Here is a 23,970-nt window from a genome sequence, read left to right as displayed (position 1 = left end):
CATTTAGCTGCAGCTCATCAGACCAGAGCATAAACCATCATTTAGCTGCAGGCAGATGTAATAGATGCTGTGAGTCAGAGAGAGCTACTTTGTCTCACAGAGCTCAGAATTAAATGATGACATGTTACATTCCAATCACAGTTCCAGAGCAGTTCCTAATGCATGTCCCAAAAAGCACCCTATTCCCTATATAGCGCACTACTTTTGACCAGAGCCCTATGGGGCACTACATTTACATTTACATTTTAGTCATTTAGCAGACGCTCTTATCCAGAGCGACTTACAGTTAGTGAATACATATTTTTTTTATACTGGCCCCCCGTGGGAATCGAACCCACAACCCTGGCGTTGCAAGCGCCATGCTCTATCAACTGAGCTATATCCCTGCCGGCCATTCCCTCCCCTACCCTGGACGACGCTGGGCCAATTGTGCGCCGCCCATTAGTCTCCCGGTCGCGGCCGGCGGCGGCACTAGATAGGGAATAGGGTGTCATTTGTGACGTCACCAATGTCTATCTCTTCAGATACTAACAGTGGATTCAGTTTGTTGATAACTTTGAGCTACAAAACAACGCAAAATTAGTTATTTTCAATGGAAGGAGGGGACACAAGGAGACTGGTCGTTGGCCTATAGAAGCTAAAAGGAGACTGGTCGTTGGCCTATAGAAGCTAAAAGGAGACTGGTCGTTGGCCTATAGAAGCTAAAAGGAGACTGGTCGTTGGCGTATAGAAGCTAAAAGGAGACTGGTCGTTGGCGTATAGAAGCTAAAAGGAGACTGGTCGTTAGCGTATAGAAGCTAAAAGGAGACTGGTCGTTGGCCTATAGAAGCTAAAAGGAGACTGGTCGTTGGCCTATAGAAGCTAAAAGGAGACTGGTCGCATGATAGAAGCTAAAAGGAGACTGGTCGTTGGCCTATAGAAGCTAAAAGGAGACTGGTCGTTAGCGTATAGAAGCTAAAAGGAGACTGGTCGTTGGCGTATAGAAGCTAAAAGGAGACTGGTCGCTGGCGATAGAAGCTAAAAGGAGACTGGTCGTTGGCGTATAGAAGCTAAAAGGAGACTGGTCGTTGGCGTATAGAAGCTAAAAGGAGACTGGTCGTTGGCGTATAGAAGCTAAAAGGAGACTGGTCGTTGGCCTATAGAAGCTAAAAAGGAGACTGGTCGTTGGCGTATAGAAGCTAAAAGGAGACTGGTCGTTAGCGTATAGAAGCTAAAAAGGAGACTGGTCGTTGGCCTATAGAAGCTAAAAGGAGACTGGTCGTTGGCCTATAGAAGCTAAAAGGAGACTGGTCGTTGGCCTATAGAAGCTAAAAGGAGACTGGTCGCTAGCGTATAGAAGCTAAAAGGAGACTGGTCGTTGGCGTATAGAAGCTAAAAGGAGACTGGTCGTTGGCCTATAGAAGCTAAAAGGAGACTGGTCGCTATGATAGAAGCTAAAAGGAGACTGGTCGTTGGCCCATAGAAGCTAAAAGGGAGACTGGTCGTTGGCGTATAGAAGCTAAAAGGAGACTGGTCGTTGGCGTATAGAAGCTAAAAGGGAGACTGGTCGTTGGCGATAGAAGCTAAAAGGAGACTGGTCGTTGGCGTATAGAAGCTAAAAAGGAGACTGGTCGCTAGCGTATAGAAGCTAAAAAGGAGACTGGTCGTTAGCGTATAGAAGCTAAAAGGAGACTGGTCGTTGGCCTATAGAAGCTAAAAGGAGTCTGGTCGTTGGCCTATAGAAGCTAAAAGGAGACTGGTCGTTGGCGTATAGAAGCTAAAAAGGAGACTGGTCGTTGGCGTATAGAAGCTAAAAGGAGACTGGTCGTTGGCGTATAGAAGCTAAAAGGAGACTGGTCGCTGGCGATAGAAGCTAAAAGGAGACTGGTCGTTGGCCTATAGAAGCTAAAAGGAGACTGGTCGTTGGCGTATAGAAGCTAAAAAGGAGACTGGTCGCTAGCGATAGAAGCTAAAAGGAGACTGGTCGTTGGCCTATAGAAGCTAAAAGGAGACTGGTCGTTAGCGTATAGAAGCTAAAAGGAGACTGGTCGTTGGCCTATAGAAGCTAAAAGGAGACTGGTCGTTGGCGTATAGAAGCTAAAAGGAGACTGGTCGTTAGCGTATAGAAGCTAAAAGGAGACTGGTCGTTGGCGTATAGAAGCTAAAAGGAGACTGGTCGTTGGCCTATAGAAGCTAAAAGGAGACTGGTCGTTGGCGTATAGAAGCTAAAAGGAGACTGGTCGTTGGCCTATAGAAGCTAAAAGGAGACTGGTCGTTGGCGTATAGAAGCTAAAAGGAGACTGGTCGTTGGCGTATAGAAGCTAAAAGGAGACTGGTCGTTGGCGTATAGAAGCTAAAAGGAGACTGGTCGTTAGCGATAGAAGCTAAAAGGAGACTGGTCGTGGCGTATAGAAGCTAAAAGGAGACTGGTCGCTGGCGTATAGAAGCTAAAAGGAGACTGGTCGTGGCGTATAGAAGCTAAAAGGAGACTGGTCGCTGGCGTATAGAAGCTAAAAGGAGACTGGTCGCTGGCGTATAGAAGCTAAAAGGAGACTGGTCGCTAGCGATAGAAGCTAAAAGGAGACTGGTCGTTGGCCTATAGAAGCTAAAAGGAGACTGGTCGTTAGCGATAGAAGCTAAAAGGAGACTGGTCGTTGGCGTATAGAAGCTAAAAAGGAGACTGGTCGTTGGCGTATAGAAGCTAAAAAAGGAGACTGGTCGTTGGCCTATAGAAGCTAAAAGGAGACTGGTCGCGTGTACATAGAAGCTAAAAGGAGACTGGTCGTTGGCCTATAGAAGCTAAAAAGGAGACTGGTCGTTAGCGTATAGAAGCTAAAAGGAGACTGGTCGTTGGCGTATAGAAGCTAAAAGGAGACTGGTCGCATGGCGTATAGAAGCTAAAAGGAGACTGGTCGTTGGCGTATAGAAGCTAAAAGGAGACTGGTCGTATGGCGTATAGAAGCTAAAAGGAGACTGGTCGTTGGCGTATAGAAGCTAAAAGGAGACTGGTCGTTGGCCTATAGAAGCTAAAAGGAGACTGGTCGTTAGCGTATAGAAGCTAAAAAGGAGACTGGTCGTTAGCGTATAGAAGCTAAAAGGAGACTGGTCGTTGGCGTATAGAAGCTAAAAGGAGACTGGTCGCTAGCGTATAGAAGCTAAAAGGAGACTGGTCGTTGGCGTATAGAAGCTAAAAGGAGACTGGTAGTTGGCGTATAGAAGCTAAAAAGGAGACTGGTCGTTGGGCGTATAGAAGCTAAAAGGAGACTGGTCGTTGGCGTATAGAAGCTAAAAGGAGACTGGTCGTTAGCGTATAGAAGCTAAAAGGAGACTGGTCGTTGGCGTATAGAAGCTAAAAGGAGACTGGTCGCGTGGCGTATAGAAGCTAAAAGGAGACTGGTCGTTGGCGTATAGAAGCTAAAAGGAGACTGGTCGTTGGCGTATAGAAGCTAAAAGGAGACTGGTCGTTGGCCTATAGAAGCTAAAAGGAGACTGGTCGTTGGCCTATAGAAGCTAAAAGGAGACTGGTCGTTGGCGTATAGAAGCTAAAAGGAGACTGGTCGTTGGCGTATAGAAGCTAAAAGGAGACTGGTCGTTGGCCTATAGAAGCTAAAAGGAGACTGGTCGTTGGCGTATAGAAGCTAAAAGGAGACTGGTCGCTGCTATAGAAGCTAAAAGGAGACTGGTCGTTGGCCTATAGAAGCTAAAAGGAGACTGGTCGCTGGCGTATAGAAGCTAAAAGGAGACTGGTCGTTGGCCTATAGAAGCTAAAAGGAGACTGGTCGTTGGCCTATAGAAGCTAAAAGGAGACTGGTCGTTGGCGTATAGAAGCTAAAAGGAGACTGGTCGTTGGCCTATAGAAGCTAAAAGGAGACTGGTCGTTGGCGTATAGAAGCTAAAAGGAGACTGGTCGTTGGCCTATAGAAGCTAAAAGGAGACTGGTCGTTGGCCTATAGAAGCTAAAAGGAGACTGGTCGTTGGCGTATAGAAGCTAAAAGGAGACTGGTCGCGTATAGAAGCTAAAAGGAGACTGGTCGTTGGCGTATAGAAGCTAAAAGGAGACTGGTCGCTGGCGTATAGAAGCTAAAAGGAGACTGGTCGTTGGCCTATAGAAGCTAAAAGGAGACTGGTCGTTGGCGTATAGAAGCTAAAAGGAGACTGGTCGTTGGCGTATAGAAGCTAAAAGGAGACTGGTCGTTGGCGTATAGAAGCTAAAAGGAGACTGGTCGTTGGCGTATAGAAGCTAAAAGGAGACTGGTCACATGTATAGAAGCTAAAAAGGGAGACTGGTCGTTGGCGATAGAAGCTAAAAAGGAGACTGGTCGTTGGCGTATAGAAGCTAAAAGGAGACTGGTCGTTGGCGTATAGAAGCTAAAAGGAGACTGGTCGGTGGCGTATAGAAGCTAAAAGGAGACTGGTCGTTGGCGTATAGAAGCTAAAAGGAGACTGGTCGTTGGCCTATAGAAGCTAAAAGGAGACTGGTCGTTGGCGTATAGAAGCTAAAAGGAGACTGGTCGTTGGCGTATAGAAGCTAAAAGGAGACTGGTCGTTGGCGATAGAAGCTAAAAGGAGACTGGTCGTTGGGCGTATAGAAGCTAAAAGGAGACTGGTCGTTGGCGTATAGAAGCTAAAAGGAGACTGGTCGTTAGCGTATAGAAGCTAAAAGGAGACTGGTCGTTGGCGTATAGAAGCTAAAAGGAGACTGGTCGTTGGCGTATAGAAGCTAAAAGGAGACTGGTCGTTGGCGTATAGAAGCTAAAAGGAGACTGGTCGTTGGCGTATAGAAGCTAAAAGGAGACTGGTCGTTGGCGTATAGAAGCTAAAAGGAGACTGGTCAGCGTGTATAGAAGCTAAAAGGAGACTGGTCGTTAGTGTATAGAAGCTAAAAGGAGACTGGTCGTTGGCGTATAGAAGCTAAAAGGAGACTGGTCGTTGCGCGATAGAAGCTAAAAGGAGACTGGTCGTTGGCGTATAGAAGCTAAAAGGAGACTGGTCGTTGGCGTATAGAAGCTAAAAAGGAGACTGGTCGTTAGCCTATAGAAGCTAAAAAGGAGACTGGTCGTTGGCGTATAGAAGCTAAAAGGAGACTGGTCGTTAGCGTATAGAAGCTAAAAGGAGACTGGTCGCTGGCGTATAGAAGCTAAAAGGAGACTGGTCGTTGGCCTATAGAAGCTAAAAGGAGACTGGTCGTTGGCCTATAGAAGCTAAAAGGAGACTGGTCGTTGGCGTATAGAAGCTAAAAGGAGACTGGTCGTTGGCGTATAGAAGCTAAAAGGAGACTGGTCGTTGGCGTATAGAAGCTAAAAGGAGACTGGTCGTTGGCCTATAGAAGCTAAAAGGAGACTGGTCGTTGGCGTATAGAAGCTAAAAGGAGACTGGTCGTTGGCCTATAGAAGCTAAAAGGAGACTGGTCGTTGGCGTATAGAAGCTAAAAAAGGAGACTGGTCGTTGGCGTATAGAAGCTAAAAGGAGACTGGTCGTTAGCGTATAGAAGCTAAAAGGAGACTGGTCGTTGGCGTATAGAAGCTAAAAGGAGACTGGTCGTTGGCGTATAGAAGCTAAAAGGAGACTGGTCGCTAGCGATAGAAGCTAAAAGGAGACTGGTCGTTGGCGTATAGAAGCTAAAAGGAGACTGGTCGTTGGCGTATAGAAGCTAAAAGGAGACTGGTCGTTGGCGTATAGAAGCTAAAAGGAGACTGGTCGTTGGCGTATAGAAGCTAAAAGGAGACTGGTCGTTGGCGTATAGAAGCTAAAAGGAGACTGGTCGCTAGCGATAGAAGCTAAAAGGAGACTGGTCGTTAGCGTATAGAAGCTAAAAGGAGACTGGTCGTTAGCGTATAGAAGCTAAAAGGAGACTGGTCGTTGGCGTATAGAAGCTAAAAGGAGACTGGTCGTTGGCGATAGAAGCTAAAAGGAGACTGGTCGTTGGCGTATAGAAGCTAAAAGGAGACTGGTCGTTGGCGTATAGAAGCTAAAAGGAGACTGGTCGTGGCGTATAGAAGCTAAAAGGAGACTGGTCGTTAGCGTATAGAAGCTAAAAGGAGACTGGTCGTTAGCGTATAGAAGCTAAAAAGGAGACTGGTCGCTGGTAGAAGCTAAAAGGAGACTGGTCGCTGGCGCATAGAAGCTAAAAGGAGACTGGTCGTTGGCGTATAGAAGCTAAAAGGAGACTGGTCGTTGGCGTATAGAAGCTAAAAGGAGACTGGTCGTTGGCGTATAGAAGCTAAAAGGAGACTGGTCGCGTGCGATAGAAGCTAAAAGGAGACTGGTCGTATAGAAGCTAAAAGGAGACTGGTCGTGGCGATAGAAGCTAAAAGGAGACTGGTCGTTGGCGTATAGAAGCTAAAAAGGAGACTGGTCGTTGGCCTATAGAAGCTAAAAGGAGACTGGTCGTTGGCGTATAGAAGCTAAAAGGAGACTGGTCGTTAGCGTATAGAAGCTAAAAGGAGACTGGTCGTTGGCGTATAGAAGCTAAAAGGAGACTGGTCGCTGGCGTATAGAAGCTAAAAGGAGACTGGTCGTTGGCGTATAGAAGCTAAAAAGGAGACTGGTCGTTGGCGTATAGAAGCTAAAAGGAGACTGGTCGTTGGCCTATAGAAGCTAAAAGGAGACTGGTCGTTAGCGTATAGAAGCTAAAAGGAGACTGGTCGTTGGGCGTATAGAAGCTAAAAGGAGACTGGTCACTGGCGTATAGAAGCTAAAAGGAGACTGGTCGTTAGCGTATAGAAGCTAAAAAGGAGACTGGTCGTTGGCGTATAGAAGCTAAAAGGAGACTGGTCGTTGGCGTATAGAAGCTAAAAGGAGACTGGTCGCATGAGCTAGAAGCTAAAAGGAGACTGGTCGTTGGCGTATAGAAGCTAAAAGGAGACTGGTCGCGTGATAGAAGCTAAAAGGAGACTGGTCGTTGGCGTATAGAAGCTAAAAGGAGACTGGTCGTTAGCGTATAGAAGCTAAAAGGAGACTGGTCGCTATGCATAGAAGCTAAAAGGAGACTGGTCGTTGGCGTATAGAAGCTAAAAGGAGACTGGTCGTTGGCCTATAGAAGCTAAAAAGGAGACTGGTCGTTGGCGATAGAAGCTAAAAGGAGACTGGTCGTTGGCCTATAGAAGCTAAAAGGAGACTGGTCGTTGGCGTATAGAAGCTAAAAGGAGACTGGTCGTGGCGTATAGAAGCTAAAAGGAGACTGGTCGCTGGCGTTAGAAGCTAAAAAGGAGACTGGTCGTTGGCGTATAGAAGCTAAAAGGAGACTGGTCGTTAGCGTATAGAAGCTAAAAGGAGACTGGTCGTTGGCGTATAGAAGCTAAAAGGAGACTGGTCGTTAGCGTATAGAAGCTAAAAGGAGACTGGTCGTTGGCCTATAGAAGCTAAAAGGAGACTGGTCGTTGGCGTATAGAAGCTAAAAGGAGACTGGTCGTTAGCGTATAGAAGCTAAAAGGAGACTGGTCGTTGGCCATAGAAGCTAAAAGGAGACTGGTCGTTGGCGATAGAAGCTAAAAGGAGACTGGTCGGCGTATAGAAGCTAAAAGGAGACTGGTCGCTGGCGTATAGAAGCTAAAAGGAGACTGGTCGTTGGCGTATAGAAGCTAAAAGGAGACTGGTCGTTGGCGTATAGAAGCTAAAAGGAGACTGGTCGCATGCCTATAGAAGCTAAAAGGAGACTGGTCGTTGGCGTATAGAAGCTAAAAGGAGACTGGTCGTTGGCGTATAGAAGCTAAAAGGAGACTGGTCGTTGGCGTATAGAAGCTAAAAGGAGACTGGTCGTTGGCGTATAGAAGCTAAAAGGAGACTGGTCGTTGGCGTATAGAAGCTAAAAGGAGACTGGTCGTTGGCGTATAGAAGCTAAAAGGAGACTGGTCGTTTAGCGATAGAAGCTAAAAGGAGACTGGTCGTTGGCGTATAGAAGCTAAAAGGAGACTGGTCGTTGGCCTATAGAAGCTAAAAGGAGACTGGTCGTTGGCGTATAGAAGCTAAAAGGAGACTGGTCGTTGGCGTATAGAAGCTAAAAAGGAGACTGGTCGTTGGCCTATAGAAGCTAAAAGGAGACTGGTCGTTGGCGTATAGAAGCTAAAAGGAGACTGGTCGCTGGCGATAGAAGCTAAAAGGAGACTGGTCAGCATGATAGAAGCTAAAAGGAGACTGGTCGTTGGCGTATAGAAGCTAAAAGGAGACTGGTCGTTGGCGCATAGAAGCTAAAAGGAGACTGGTCGTGGCGTATAGAAGCTAAAAGGAGACTGGTCCATGATAGAAGCTAAAAGGAGACTGGTCGTTGGCGTAGAAGCTAAAAGGAGACTGGTCGTTGGCGTATAGAAGCTAAAAAGGAGACTGGTCACATGATAGAAGCTAAAAGGAGACTGGTCGTTGGCGTATAGAAGCTAAAAGGAGACTGGTCGTTGGCGTATAGAAGCTAAAAGGAGACTGGTCGTTGGCGTATAGAAGCTAAAAGGAGACTGGTCGTTGGCGTATAGAAGCTAAAAGGAGACTGGTCATGGCGTATAGAAGCTAAAAGGAGACTGGTCGTTGGCCTATAGAAGCTAAAAGGAGACTGGTCGGCGTGATAGAAGCTAAAAAGGAGACTGGTCGTGGCGTATAGAAGCTAAAAGGAGACTGGTCAATGCATAGAAGCTAAAAAGGAGACTGGTCGTTGGCGTATAGAAGCTAAAAGGAGACTGGTCGGCGTGATAGAAGCTAAAAGGAGACTGGTCGTAGGCCTATAGAAGCTAAAAAGGAGACTGGTCGTTGGCGTATAGAAGCTAAAAGGAGACTGGTCGTTGGCGTATAGAAGCTAAAAGGAGACTGGTCGGTGGCGTATAGAAGCTAAAAGGAGACTGGTCGTTGGCGCTATAGAAGCTAAAAGGAGACTGGTCGTTGGCGTATAGAAGCTAAAAGGAGACTGGTCGTTGGCCATAGAAGCTAAAAAGGAGACTGGTCGTTGGCGTATAGAAGCTAAAAGGAGACTGGTCGTTGGCGATAGAAGCTAAAAGGAGACTGGTCGTTGGCCTATAGAAGCTAAAAGGAGACTGGTCGTTAGCGTATAGAAGCTAAAAGGAGACTGGTCGTTGGCGTATAGAAGCTAAAAGGAGACTGGTCACTGTATAGAAGCTAAAAGGAGACTGGTCGTGGCATAGAAGCTAAAAGGAGACTGGTCGTAGCGTATAGAAGCTAAAAGGAGACTGGTCGTTGGCGTATAGAAGCTAAAAGGAGACTGGTCGTTGGCGTATAGAAGCTAAAAGGAGACTGGTCGTTGGCGTATAGAAGCTAAAAGGAGACTGGTCGTGGCGTATAGAAGCTAAAAAGGAGACTGGTCGTTGGCGTATAGAAGCTAAAAGGAGACTGGTCGTTGGCGTATAGAAGCTAAAAGGAGACTGGTCGCATGATAGAAGCTAAAAGGAGACTGGTCGTTGGCGTATAGAAGCTAAAAGGAGACTGGTCGTGGCGTATAGAAGCTAAAAGGAGACTGGTCGTGCTATAGAAGCTAAAAGGAGACTGGTCGTTGGCGTATAGAAGCTAAAAGGAGACTGGTCGTTGGCGTATAGAAGCTAAAAGGAGACTGGTCGTTGGCGTATAGAAGCTAAAAGGAGACTGGTCGTTGGCGTATAGAAGCTAAAAGGAGACTGGTCGTTGGCGTATAGAAGCTAAAAGGAGACTGGTCGTTAGCGCATAGAAGCTAAAAGGAGACTGGTCGTTGGCCTATAGAAGCTAAAAGGAGACTGGTCGTTGGCGTATAGAAGCTAAAAGGAGACTGGTCGTTGGCGTATAGAAGCTAAAAGGAGACTGGTCGTTGGCCTATAGAAGCTAAAAAGGAGACTGGTCGTTGGCGTATAGAAGCTAAAAGGAGACTGGTCGCTGGCGTATAGAAGCTAAAAAGGAGACTGGTCGTTGGCCTATAGAAGCTAAAAAGGAGACTGGTCGCATGATAGAAGCTAAAAGGAGACTGGTCGTTGGCCTATAGAAGCTAAAAGGAGACTGGTCGTTGGCCTATAGAAGCTAAAAGGAGACTGGTCGTTGGGCGTATAGAAGCTAAAAGGAGACTGGTCGTAGCGATAGAAGCTAAAAGGAGACTGGTCAGCATGATAGAAGCTAAAAGGAGACTGGTCGTTAGCGTATAGAAGCTAAAAGGAGACTGGTCGTTGGCGTATAGAAGCTAAAAGGAGACTGGTCGTTGCGATAGAAGCTAAAAGGAGACTGGTCGTTGGCGTATAGAAGCTAAAAGGAGACTGGTCGTTGGCGTATAGAAGCTAAAAGGAGACTGGTCGTTGGCGTATAGAAGCTAAAAGGAGACTGGTCGTTGGCCTATAGAAGCTAAAAAGGAGACTGGTCGTTGGCGTATAGAAGCTAAAAGGAGACTGGTCGTTGGCCTATAGAAGCTAAAAGGAGACTGGTCGGTGGCCTATAGAAGCTAAAAGGAGACTGGTCGTTGGCGTATAGAAGCTAAAAGGAGACTGGTCGTTGGCGTATAGAAGCTAAAAGGAGACTGGTCGTTGGCGTATAGAAGCTAAAAAGGAGACTGGTCGTTGGCGTATAGAAGCTAAAAGGAGACTGGTCGTTAGCGTATAGAAGCTAAAAGGAGACTGGTCGTTGGCGATAGAAGCTAAAAGGAGACTGGTCGTTGGCCTATAGAAGCTAAAAGGAGACTGGTCGATGGCGTATAGAAGCTAAAAGGAGACTGGTCGTTGGCCTATAGAAGCTAAAAGGAGACTGGTCGTTGGCGTATAGAAGCTAAAAGGAGACTGGTCGTTGGCGTATAGAAGCTAAAAGGAGACTGGTCGTTGGCGTATAGAAGCTAAAAGGAGACTGGTCGTTGGCGTATAGAAGCTAAAAAGGAGACTGGTCGTTAGGTATAGAAGCTAAAAGGAGACTGGTCGTGGCGTATAGAAGCTAAAAGGAGACTGGTCGTTGGCGTATAGAAGCTAAAAGGAGACTGGTCGTTGGCGTATAGAAGCTAAAAGGAGACTGGTCGTTAGCGTATAGAAGCTAAAAGGAGACTGGTCGCTGAGTAGAAGCTAAAAGGAGACTGGTCGTTAGCGTATAGAAGCTAAAAGGAGACTGGTCGCGTATAGAAGCTAAAAGGAGACTGGTCGTTGGCGTATAGAAGCTAAAAGGAGACTGGTCGCTGCGTATAGAAGCTAAAAGGAGACTGGTCGTTGGCGTATAGAAGCTAAAAGGAGACTGGTCGTTGGCGTATAGAAGCTAAAAGGAGACTGGTCGTTAGCGTATAGAAGCTAAAAGGAGACTGGTCGTTGGCGTATAGAAGCTAAAAGGAGACTGGTCGTTGGCGTATAGAAGCTAAAAGGAGACTGGTCGTTAGCGTATAGAAGCTAAAAGGAGACTGGTCGTTGGCGTATAGAAGCTAAAAGGAGACTGGTCGTTAGCGTATAGAAGCTAAAAGGAGACTGGTCGTTGGCGTATAGAAGCTAAAAAGGAGACTGGTCGCTGGCGTATAGAAGCTAAAAGGAGACTGGTCGTTGGCCTATAGAAGCTAAAAGGAGACTGGTCGTTGGCGTATAGAAGCTAAAAGGAGACTGGTCGTTTAGCGTATAGAAGCTAAAAGGAGACTGGTCGTTGGCGTATAGAAGCTAAAAGGAGACTGGTCGTTGGCGTATAGAAGCTAAAAGGAGACTGGTCGTTGGCCTATAGAAGCTAAAAGGAGACTGGTCGTTGGCGTATAGAAGCTAAAAGGAGACTGGTCGTTGGCGTATAGAAGCTAAAAGGAGACTGGTCGTTGGCGTATAGAAGCTAAAAGGAGACTGGTCGTTGGCCTATAGAAGCTAAAAGGAGACTGGTCGTTGGCGTATAGAAGCTAAAAGGAGACTGGTCGTTGGCCTATAGAAGCTAAAAGGAGACTGGTCGTTGGCGTATAGAAGCTAAAAGGAGACTGGTCGTTGGCGTATAGAAGCTAAAAGGAGACTGGTCGTTGGCGTATAGAAGCTAAAAGGAGACTGGTCGTTGGCGTATAGAAGCTAAAAGGAGACTGGTCGTTGGCCTATAGAAGCTAAAAGGAGACTGGTCGTTGGCGTATAGAAGCTAAAAGGAGACTGGCTAACAAACCCATGATGCAGGCAGTAACAACATCCACCATATAGACAGGTCTCTCTCTAGCTATGTGAGTCCATGTCGGTGTCAACCAGTGATAAATACAGTAATGGCAGCACAGCTCTCTTTCCCTCTCCATCATTCAACTTAAGACTTCGTCAAATATTGGGATCAAATCTAAAATGTTTCAAATTCCAACTGCAAACAGATATATAAGCCTATTTTCAAATGTATGTATAGTTTTCCATATAATAGTGTGATGACGTTACTGTGGAGAAAAAAACATGTAGAGGGAGTAGAAAAGTATTAATTAATTATGATTCCTTATGTTTAGACAGCTGGTAGACAGCAACTATGTGTTATCATGCCTTCTGCAAATATAGATGTCAAATGATATTGTGGGGTCAAATATTGATTTCCTTTCAGTCCCAAAAAGCACCCTTGGTCACTTAAGACTGGGTGGGGAATGGCTTGAATTGACTTAAAATCAATCCTACTTTCAGAATGACATAATGAAAGAGGGAGAGAAAGGGAGAGACATTGTGAAGAGAGAAAGAAAGAGAGAAACAGACAGAAGGATTGGGAGACAGACAGAAGGATGGGGAGACAGACAGAAGGATGGGGAGACAGACAGAAAGATGGGGAGACAGACAGAAAGATTGGGAGACAGACAAAAGGATTGGGTGACAGACAGAAGGATTGGGTGACAGACAGACAGAAGGATGGGGAGACAGACAGAAGGATTGGGAGACAGACAGAAGGATTGGGAGACAGACAGAAAGATGGGGAGACAGACAGAAAGATTGGGAGACAGACAGAAGGATGGGGAGACAGACAGAAAGATGGGGAGACAGACAGAAGGATGGGGAGACAGACAGAAAGATGGGGAGACAGACAGAAAGATGGGGAGACAGACAGAAAGATGGGGATACAGACAGAAAGATGGGGATACAGACAGAAAGATGGGGAGACAGACAGAAAGATGGGGAGACAGACAGAAAGATGGGGAGACAGACAGAAAGATGGGGAGACAGACAGAAAGATGGGGAGACAGACAGAAAGATGGGGAGACAGACAGAAGGATGGGGAGACAGACAGAAGGATTGGGAGACAGACAGAAGGATTGGGAGACAGACAGAAGGATTGGGAGACAGACAGAAAGATGGGGAGACAGACAGAAGGATTGGGAGACAGACAGAAGGATGGAGAGACAGACAGAAGGATTGGGAGACAGACAGAGACAGCAGGGGTTCAAACTGTAGAACCCAGTTCCTTTATTAGAATATACAAATTGATTTTATCAAACAAAATGATGCTACATTTTATCTCTGGGACCCTTAGGATGACAAATCAGAGCAAGATTACTGAATGTAAGTACATTATTTACCTTCAGAGGTGAATGTATCAAACCAGTTGCCATGATACATTTTTTGTTGTTGTGCACTCTCCTCAAACAATAGCGTGGTATTTTTTCACTGTAATAGCTACTGTAAATTGGACAGTGCAGTTAGATTAACAAGAATTTAAGCTTTCTGCCCGTATAAGACATGTCTATGTCCTGGAAAGTTTGCTGTTACTTACAACAGTCATGCTAATCACATTAGCGCACGCTAGCTCAACCGTCCCGTATATGGGACACCGATCCCGTAGAGGTTAATTACACTTTGGATGGTGTATCAATACACTCAGTCACTACAAAGATACAGGCGTCCTTCCTAACTCAGTTGCCGGAAAGGAAGGAAACCGCTCAGGGATTTTCACCATGAGGCCAAAGGTGACTTGAAAACAGTTAAGAGTTTAATGGCTGTGATAGGAGAAAACTGAGGACGGATCAACAACATTGTAGTTACTCCACAATACTAACCTAAATGACAGAGTGAAAAGAAGGAAGCCTGTACAGAAGAAAAATATACATTTTTAAAAATGCATCCTGTTTGCAATAAGGCACTAACGTAAAACTGCAAAAAATGTGACAAAGAAATTAACTTTATGTCCTGAATACTAAGTGTTATGTTTTGGGCAAATCCAATACAACACATAACTGACTACCACTCTTCATATTTTCAAGCATGGTGGTGGCTGCATCATGTTATGGGTATGCTTGTCATCGGCAAAGACTACAGAGTTTCTTGGAGAGAAAAAAAATTATGGAATGGCGCTAAGCACAGGCAAAATCCCAGAGGAAAACATGGTTCAGTCTGTTTTCCACCAGACACTGGGAGACAAATTCATATTTCAGCAGGACAATAACCAAAACACAAATATACACTGGAGTTGCTTACCAAGACAGCATTGAGTGTTACAATCTTCTGTAAATCTCATGTTTCTTAATTTATACACAGAGGTTAAGGGTCATCTCTCCCCCTTCCATTCTCCATGCTGGTAAATTGGCAGTGTGTCATGTCCTCTCATCTTGAAACACATATGGGTCCTTACTGCCTACCAAGTTCTTTTTAACAATATATGGTCCTAAATACCTACCATCTGGAAGGGACAGGGGGAGATTAGGGGTGTGACCCCCCTGTGAGGGGTCGTGGAGGGGTCATGGAGGTGTCCCCGCTGTGAGGGGTCGTGAATCCAGGGAATAGGGTGCCATTTGGGAAACAGCCTCCGTGTATGCTTGTGAAGGCATAAAGGTCTGGAATCAGTTTGATTGCGCTTTTATCTGAACTTAAAGGGCTCCTCAATGTTATCGACCCTAAACTATCTCTATGACCGTGATACCTACTGGACTTGAGAGCTGAGGAGTTGACTTCTATCTCTCCTCCTCTGATTGGCTGGAAGACGGAGAGCTCCGAGTCGTAGGGGTCTTGGCTGGGGCTGGTCCTTCCTGTTACTCCTCCTCTGAGACTCACAGCCTCTCTCCGCTGGGCCTCCTGCTCCTCATAGACGGCCATCAGCTGGAGAGAGAGAGAGAGGGAGAGAGAGAGGAGAAAGGAGAGAGAGCGATGAGAAAGAAGAGAGAGAGAGAGAGAGAGAGAGAGAGAGGAGAAAGGAGAGAGAGAGAGAGAGAGGAGAGAGAGAGAGATGAGAAAGGAGAGAGAGAGAGAGAGAGAGAGAGAGAGAGAGAGAGAGAGAGAGAGAGAGAGAGAGAGAGAGGAGAGAGAGAGAGAGAGAGAGAGAGAGAGAGGAGAAAGGAGAGAGAGAGAGGAGAGAGAGAGAGATGAGAAAGGAGAGAGAGAGAGAAAGGAGAGAGAGAGGAGAAAGGAGAGAGAGAGAGAGAGGAGAAAGGAGAGAGAGAGAGGAGAGAGAGAGAGATGAGAAAGGAGAGAGAGAGAGAAAGGAGAGAGAGAGAGATGAGAAAGAGAGAGAGAAAGAGAGAGAGAGAGAGAGGAGAGAGAGAGAGAGGAGAAAGAGCACAGTTTTCTTTCACCGTTTTATTTTTTCTCACACTGCTCATCAAAAGTCCGAAAAACGCTCAATACAAAATAGACGGTGACAGAGGTTTGACCATCACGGTAGTTGGAAATTCAATAGGCCCCGTCTCCCAAACAAAAGTTTTACAAGAACTGATCAAGCACAGTTAAAGGAAGAAGTCAGACCTCTTTTGTACAATGATTCCCAAAATACCAACCTATAAGGGAAATTACGACTTTTCAAACAACTTGAGACAACTAGCCCATCATATTTTCACTGGCAGAATACAGAAGCAGATATGACAAGAACTGCTTTTTTTTTTACTGACTTCTGCCTTTCTTTTCAAGCCTCAAACTATCAATAGAAATCAGAGAACAAGACTGAAGGTAGGTGTGCTGGGCATCTAAGAAAACAATCAATCATAGGTAGCTTGAAATTGAACAGCTCCCCCATCTACAGTAGTTACAGTGTAATCTGAACAGCTCCCCCAGTAGTGACAGTGTAATCTGAACAGCTCCCCCATCTACAGTAGTTACAGTGTAATCTGAACAGCTCCCCCAGTAGTGACAGTGTAATCTGAACAGCTCCCCCATCCAGTAGTGACAGTGTAATCTGAACAGCTCCCCCAGTAGTGACAGTGTAATCTGAACAGCTCCCCCATCTACAGTAGTTACAGTGTAATCTGAACAGCTCCCCCATCTACAGTAGTTACAGTGTAATCTGAACAGCTCCCCCATCTACAGTAGTTACAGTGTAATCTGAACAGCTCCCCCACAGTAGTGACAGTGTAATCTGAACAGCTCCCCCATCTACAGTAGTTACAGTGTAATCTGAACAGCTCCCCCAGTAGTTACAGTGTAATCTGAACAGCTCCCCACAGTAGTGACAGTGTAATCTGAACAGCTCCCCATCTACAGTAGTTACAGTGTAATCTGAACAGCTCCCCCATCTACAGTAGTGACAGTGTAATCTGAACAGCTCCCCATACAGTAGTGACAGTGTAATCTGAACAGCTCCCCCATCTACAGTAGTTACAGTGTAATCTGAACAGCTCCCCCATCTACAGTAGTTACAGTGTAATCTGAACAGCTCCCCACAGTAGTTACAGTGTAATCTGAACAGCTCCCCCAGTAGTGACAGTGTAATCTGAACAGCTCCCCCATCTACAGTAGTGACAGTGTAATCTGAACAGCTCCCCCAGTAGTGACAGTGTAATCTGAACAGCTCCCCCAGCTACAGTAGTGACAGTGTAATCTGAACAGCTCCCCCATCTACAGTAGTTACAGTGTAATCTGAACAGCTCCCCCAGTAGTGACAGTGTAATCTGAACAGCTCCCCCAGTAGTGACAGTGTAATCTGAACAGCTCCCCCATCTACAGTAGTGACAGTGTAATCTGAACAGCTCCCCCAGTAGTGACAGTGTAATCTGAACAGCTCCCCCATCTACAGTAGTTACAGTGTAATCTGAACAGCTCCCCCATCTACAGTAGTGACAGTGTAATCTGAACAGCTCCCCCATCTACAGTAGTTACAGTGTAATCTGAACAGCTCCCCCAGTAGTGACAGTGTAATCTGAACAGCTCCCCCATCTACAGTAGTGACAGTGTAATCTGAACAGCTCCCCCAGTAGTGACAGTGTAATCTGAACAGCTCCCCCAGTAGTGACAGTGTAATCTGAACAGCTCCCCCATCTACAGTAGTGACAGTGTAATCTGACCAGCTCCCCCATCTACAGTAGTTACAGTGTAATCTGAACAGCTCCCCCATCTACAGTAGTTACAGTGTAATCTGAACAGCTCCCCCATCTACAGTAGTTACAGTGTAATCTGAACAGCTCCCCCATCTACAGTAGTTACAGTGTAATCTGAACAGCTCCCCCAGTAGTGACAGTGTAATCTGAACAGCTCCCCCATCTACAGTAGTTACAGTGTAATCTGAACAGCTCCCCCAGTAGTGACAGTGTAATCTGACCAGCTCCCCCATCTACAGTAGTTACAGTGTAATCTGAACAGCTCCCCCATCTACAGTAGTGACAGTGTAATCTGAACAGCTCCCCCATCTACAGTAGTTACAGTGTAATCTGAACAGCTCCCCCAGTAGTGACAGTGTAATCTGAACAGCTCCCCCAGCTACAGTAGTTACAGTGTAATCTGAACAGCTCCCCCAGTAGTGACAGTGTAATCTGAACAGCTCCCCCATCTACAGTAGTTACAGTGTAATCTGAACAGCTCCCCCATCTACAGTAGTTACAGTGTAATCTGAACAGCTCCCCCAGTAGTTACAGTGTAATCTGAACAGCTCCCCCATCTACAGTAGTTACAGTGTAATCTGAACAGCTCCCCCAGTAGTGACAGTGTAATCTGAACAGCTCCCCCATCTACAGTAGTGACAGTGTAATCTGAACAGCTCCCCCATCTACAGTAGTGACAGTGTAATCTGAACAGCTCCCCCATCTACAGTAGTTACAGTGTAATCTGAACAGCTCCCCCATCTACAGTAGTGACAGTGTAATCTGAACAGCTCCCCCAGTAGTGACAGTGTAATCTGAACAGCTCCCCCAGTAGTGACAGTGTAATCTGAACAGCTCCCCCAGCTACAGTAGTGACAGTGTAATCTGAACAGCTCCCCCATCTACAGTAGTGACAGTGTAATCTGAACAGCTCCCCCACAGTAGTGACAGTGTAATCTGAACAGCTCCCCCATCTACAGTAGTTACAGTGTAATCTGAACAGCTCCCCCAGTAGTTACAGTGTAATCTGAACAGCTCCCCCAGCTACAGGACAGAAGCTAAAGGAGTGATAGTGTTCACAATAAATCAACTTGGATTGCTATGCCAATAAAGTATCAAACTGTGTTTACCTTGTGGATCAGGACACTATAGAGAACGTCCAAGGAGCCCAGCATGTTGATGCAGTGGGTCGGTGTGTGTGTCAGAGTGGTCCGGGGTCCATTCCACTGGCACTTCTCCAAATCCAGTCAGCTGTCTATGTGAGTGGCTCCGTTATATACAGACATCACCCTGCCTATTGACCAGACAACTGACTCTGCAGTTAGAGTTAATACTACAACACTCCTGTTCTAGGGGCCTCTAGGCCAGCTGCAGTGTGTGTGTGTGTGTGTGTGTGTGTGTGTGTGTGTGTGTGTGTGTGTGTGTGTGTGTGTGTGTGTGTGTGTGTGTGTGTGTGTGTGTGTGTGTGTGTTTTCTAGGGGCCTCCAGCCTCAATGTGAGGGGTGGGGGCCGCTGAATAGAGGAGGGACAGGGGACTGGTGTTTACACCGCGCATAGAAAGAGGACTTTACCAGCAAAGGCAAAGGCTTCCTGCCTACACGCACTGGCAGGTAAACAAACCCACACGCAGGTATAAACCCCCAAATCAATAAAACATGACATACAGAGAGAGCAGGGGAACAAGTCATCATGGCTAATGACAGGGAGAAAGAGAACATGTCGTCATGGTTAATGACAGGGAGAAAGAGAACAAGTCATACACCACAGCCCAGAGACTACGAACACACCACAGCCCAGATCCTACCCCATACACCACAGCCCAGAGACTACCAACATATCACAGCCCAGATCCTACCCCATACACCACAGCCCAGATCCTACCCCATACACCACAGCCCAGATCCTACCCCATACACCACAGCCCAGAGCCTACTAACACACCACAGCCCAGATCCTACCCCATACACCACAGCCCAGAGACTACCAACACATCACAGCCCAGATCCTACCCCATACACCACAGCCCAGATCCTACCCCATACACCACAGCCCAGAGCCTACTAACACACCACAGCCCAGAGCCTACCCCATACACCACAGCCCAGAGCCTACCCCATACACCACAGCCCAGAGCCTACTAACACACCACAGCCCAGAGCCTACCCCATACACCACAGCCCAGAGCCTACCCCATACACCACAGCCCAGAGACTACCCCATACACCACAGCCCAGAGACTACCAACACACCACAGCCCAGAGACTACCCCATACACCACAGCCCAGAGACTACCCCATACACCACAGCCCAGAGATTACCAACACACCACAGCCCAGAGACTACCCCATACACCACAGCCCAGAGCCTACCAACACACCACAGCCCAGAGACTACCCCATACACCACAGCCCAGAGATTACCAACACACCACAGCCCAGAGCCTACCCCACACACCACAGCCCAGAGATTACCAACACACCACAGCCCAGAGCCTACCCCATACACCACAGCCCAGAGACTACCCCATACACCACAGCCCAGAGACTACCCCATTCACCACAGCCCAGAGACTACCAACAAACCACATCCCAGAGATTACCAACACACCACAGCCCAGATCCTACCCCATACACCACAGCCCAGAGCCTACCCCATACACCACAGCCCAGAGACTACCCCATACACCACAGCCCAGAGACTACCCCATACACCACAGCCCAGAGACTACCCCATACACCACAGCCCAGAGCCTACCCCATACACCACAGCCCAGAGACTACCCCATACACCACAGCCCAGAGACTACCAACACACCACAGCCCAGAGAGTACCCCATACACCACAGCCCAGAGATTACCAACACACCACAGCCCAGAGACTACCCCATACACCACAGCCCAGAGCCTACCCCATACACCACAGCCCAGAGACTACCCCATACACCACAGCCCAGAGACTACCAACACACCACAGCCCAGAGAGTACCCCATACACCACAGCCCAGAGACTACCCCATACACCACAGCCCAGAGACTACCAACACACCACATCCCAGAGATTACCAACACACCACAGCCCAGAGCCTACCCCATACACCACAGCCCAGAGACTACCAACACACCACAGCCCAGAGACTACCCCATACACCACAGCCCAGAGATTACCAACACACCACAGCCCAGAGACTACCCCATACACCACAGCCCAGAGATTACCAACACACCACAGCCCAGAGACTACCCCATACACCACAGCCCAGAGACTACCCCATACACCACAGCCCAGAGATTACCAACACACCACAGCCCAGAGACTACCCCATACACCACAGCCCAGAGACTACCCCATACACCACAGCCCAGAGCCTACCAACACACCACAGCCCAGAGACTACCCCACACACCACAGCCCAGAGCCTACCCCATACACCAGAGCCCAGAGCCTACCAACACACCACAGCCCAGAGCCTACCCCAAACACCACAGCCCAGAGCCTACCCCATACACCACATCCCAGAGACTACCCCATACACCACAGCCCAGAGACTACCCCATACACCACAGCCCAGAGATTACCAACACACCACAGCCCAGAGCCTACCCCATACACCACAGCCCAGAGACTACCCCATACACCACAGCCCAGAGCCTACCCCATACACCACAGCCCAGAGACTACCCCATACACCACAGCCCAGAGCCTACCCCATACACCACAGCCCAGAGACTACCCCATACACCACAGCCCAGAGACTACCCCATACACCACAGCCCAGAGACTACCCCATACACCACAGCCCAGAGACTACCAACACACCACAGCCCAGAGACTACCCCATACACCACAGCCCAGAGACTACCCCATACACCACAGCCCAGAGACTACCCCATACACCACAGCCCAGAGACTACCAACACACCACAGCCCAGAGCCTACCCCATACACCACAGCCCAGAGACTACCCCATACACCACAGCCCAGAGACTACCAACACACCACAGCCCAGAGACTACCCCCATACACCACAGCCCAGAGACTACCCCATACACCACAGCCCAGAGACTACCCCATACACCACAGCCCAGATACTACCAACACACCACAATCCAGAGACTACCCCATATACCACAGCCCAGAGCCTACCAACACACCACAGCCCAGAGCCTACCCCATACACCACAGCCCAGATCCTACCCCATACACCACAGCCCAGAGCCTACCAACACACCACAGCCCAGAGACTACCCCATACACCACAGCCCAGAGCCTACCCCATACACCACAGCCCAGAGCCTACCCCATACACCACAGCCCAGATCCTACCAACACACCACAGCCCAGATCCTACCAACACACCACAGCCCAGATCCTACCCCATACACCACAGCCCAGAGCCTACCCCATACACCACAGCCCAGATCCTACCCCATACACCACAGCCCAGAGCATACCCCATACACCACAGCCCAGAGACTACCCCATACACCACAGCCCAGAGACTACCCCATACACCACAGCCCAGAGACTACCAACACACCACAGCCCAGAGCCTACCCCATACACCACAGCCCAGAGCCTACCAACACACCACAGCCCAGAGACTACCCCATACACCACAGCCCAGAGCCTACCCCATACACCACAGCCCAGAGCCTACCCCATACACCACAGCCCAGATCCTACCAACACACCACAGCCCAGATCCTACCAACACACCACAGCCCAGATCCTACCCCATACACCACAGCCCAGAGCCTACCCCATACACCACAGCCCAGAGACTACCCCATACACCACAGCCCAGAGACTACCCCATACACCACAGCCCAGAGACTACCCCATACACCACAGCCCAGAGCCTACCCCATACACCACAGCCCAGAGACTACCCCATACACCACAGCCCAGAGACTACCAACACACCACAGCCCAGAGAGTACCCCATACACCACAGCCCAGAGATTACCAACACACCACAGCCCAGAGACTACCCCATACACCACAGCCCAGAGCCTACCCCATACACCACAGCCCAGAGACTACCCCATACACCACAGCCCAGAGACTACCAACACACCACAGCCCAGAGAGTACCCCATACACCACAGCCCAGAGATTACCAACACACCACAGCCCAGAGACTACCCCATACACCACAGCCCAGAGCCTACCCCATACACCACAGCCCAGAGACTACCCCATACACCACAGCCCAGAGACTACCAACACACCACAGCCCAGAGAGTACCCCATACACCACAGCCCAGAGACTACCCCATACACCACAGCCCAGAGACTACCAACACACCACATCCCAGAGATTACCAACACACCACAGCCCAGAGCCTACCCCATACACCACAGCCCAGAGACTACCAACACACCACAGCCCAGAGACTACCCCATACACCACAGCCCAGAGATTACCAACACACCACAGCCCAGAGACTACCCCATACACCACAGCCCAGAGATTACCAACACACCACAGCCCAGAGACTACCCCATACACCACAGCCCAGAGACTACCCCATACACCACAGCCCAGAGATTACCAACACACCACAGCCCAGAGACTACCCCATACACCACAGCCCAGAGACTACCCCATACACCACAGCCCAGAGCCTACCAACACACCACAGCCCAGAGACTACCCCACACACCACAGCCCAGAGCCTACCCCATACACCACAGCCCAGAGCCTACCAACACACCACAGCCCAGAGCCTACCCCAAACACCACAGCCCAGAGCCTACCCCATACACCACATCCCAGAGACTACCCCATACACCACAGCCCAGAGACTACCCCATACACCACAGCCCAGAGATTACCAACACACCACAGCCCAGAGACTACCCCATACACCACAGCCCAGAGACTACCCCATACACCACAGCCCAGAGCCTACCCCATACACCACAGCCCAGAGACTACCCCATACACCACAGCCCAGAGCCTACCCCATACACCACAGCCCAGAGACTACCCCATACACCACAGCCCAGATACTACCCCATACACCACAGCCCAGAGACTACCCCATACACCACAGCCCAGAGACTACCAACACACCACAGCCCAGAGACTACCCCATACACCACAGCCCAGAGACTACCCCATACACCACAGCCCAGAGACTACCCCATACACCACAGCCCAGAGACTACCAACACACCACAGCCCAGAGCCTACCCCATACACCACAGCCCAGAGACTACCCCATACACCACAGCCCAGAGACTACCAACACACCACAGCCCAGAGACTACCCCATACACCACAGCCCAGAGACTACCCCATACACCACAGCCCAGAGACTACCCCATACACCACAGCCCAGATACTACCAACACACCACAATCCAGAGACTACCCCATATACCACAGCCCAGAGCCTACCAACACACCACAGCCCAGAGCCTACCCCATACACCACAGCCCAGATCCTACCCCATACACCACAGCCCAGAGCCTACCAACACACCACAGCCCAGAGACTACCCCATACACCACAGCCCAGAGCCTACCCCATACACCACAGCCCAGAGCCTACCCCATACACCACAGCCCAGATCCTACCAACACACCACAGCCCAGATCCTACCAACACACCACAGCCCAGATCCTACCCCATACACCACAGCCCAGAGCCTACCCCATACACCACAGCCCAGATCCTACCCCATACACCACAGCCCAGAGCATACCCCATACACCACAGCCCAGAGACTACCCCATACACCACAGCCCAGAGACTACCCCATACACCACAGCCCAGAGACTACCAACACACCACAGCCCAGAGCCTACCCCATATCCCACAGCCCAGATCCTACCCCATACACCACTGCCAAAGCTTACACAATATACCA

General features: G+C 48.6%; 1 protein-coding gene across 1 annotated transcript in view; it reads right to left on the bottom strand.

The window, feature by feature from the left end:
* Positions 1–23,970, bottom strand: part of pard3bb (par-3 family cell polarity regulator beta b) — a 627,684-nt gene that overhangs the window by 467,068 nt on the left and 136,646 nt on the right. The window contains exon 3 of the mRNA XM_041843623.2: positions 14,735–14,906. Within this exon, the coding sequence (XP_041699557.2) occupies positions 14,735–14,906 (172 nt within the window). The remainder of the gene's footprint in view (positions 1–14,734; positions 14,907–23,970) is intronic.

The sequence above is a fragment of the Coregonus clupeaformis genome, chromosome 23, assembly GCF_020615455.1.
Source record: "Coregonus clupeaformis isolate EN_2021a chromosome 23, ASM2061545v1, whole genome shotgun sequence".
In the NCBI taxonomy this organism is placed as follows: domain Eukaryota; kingdom Metazoa; phylum Chordata; class Actinopteri; order Salmoniformes; family Salmonidae; genus Coregonus; species Coregonus clupeaformis.
Note: the sequence above shows the minus strand (reverse complement) of the source record. Positions and strands in the feature narration are given on the sequence as shown.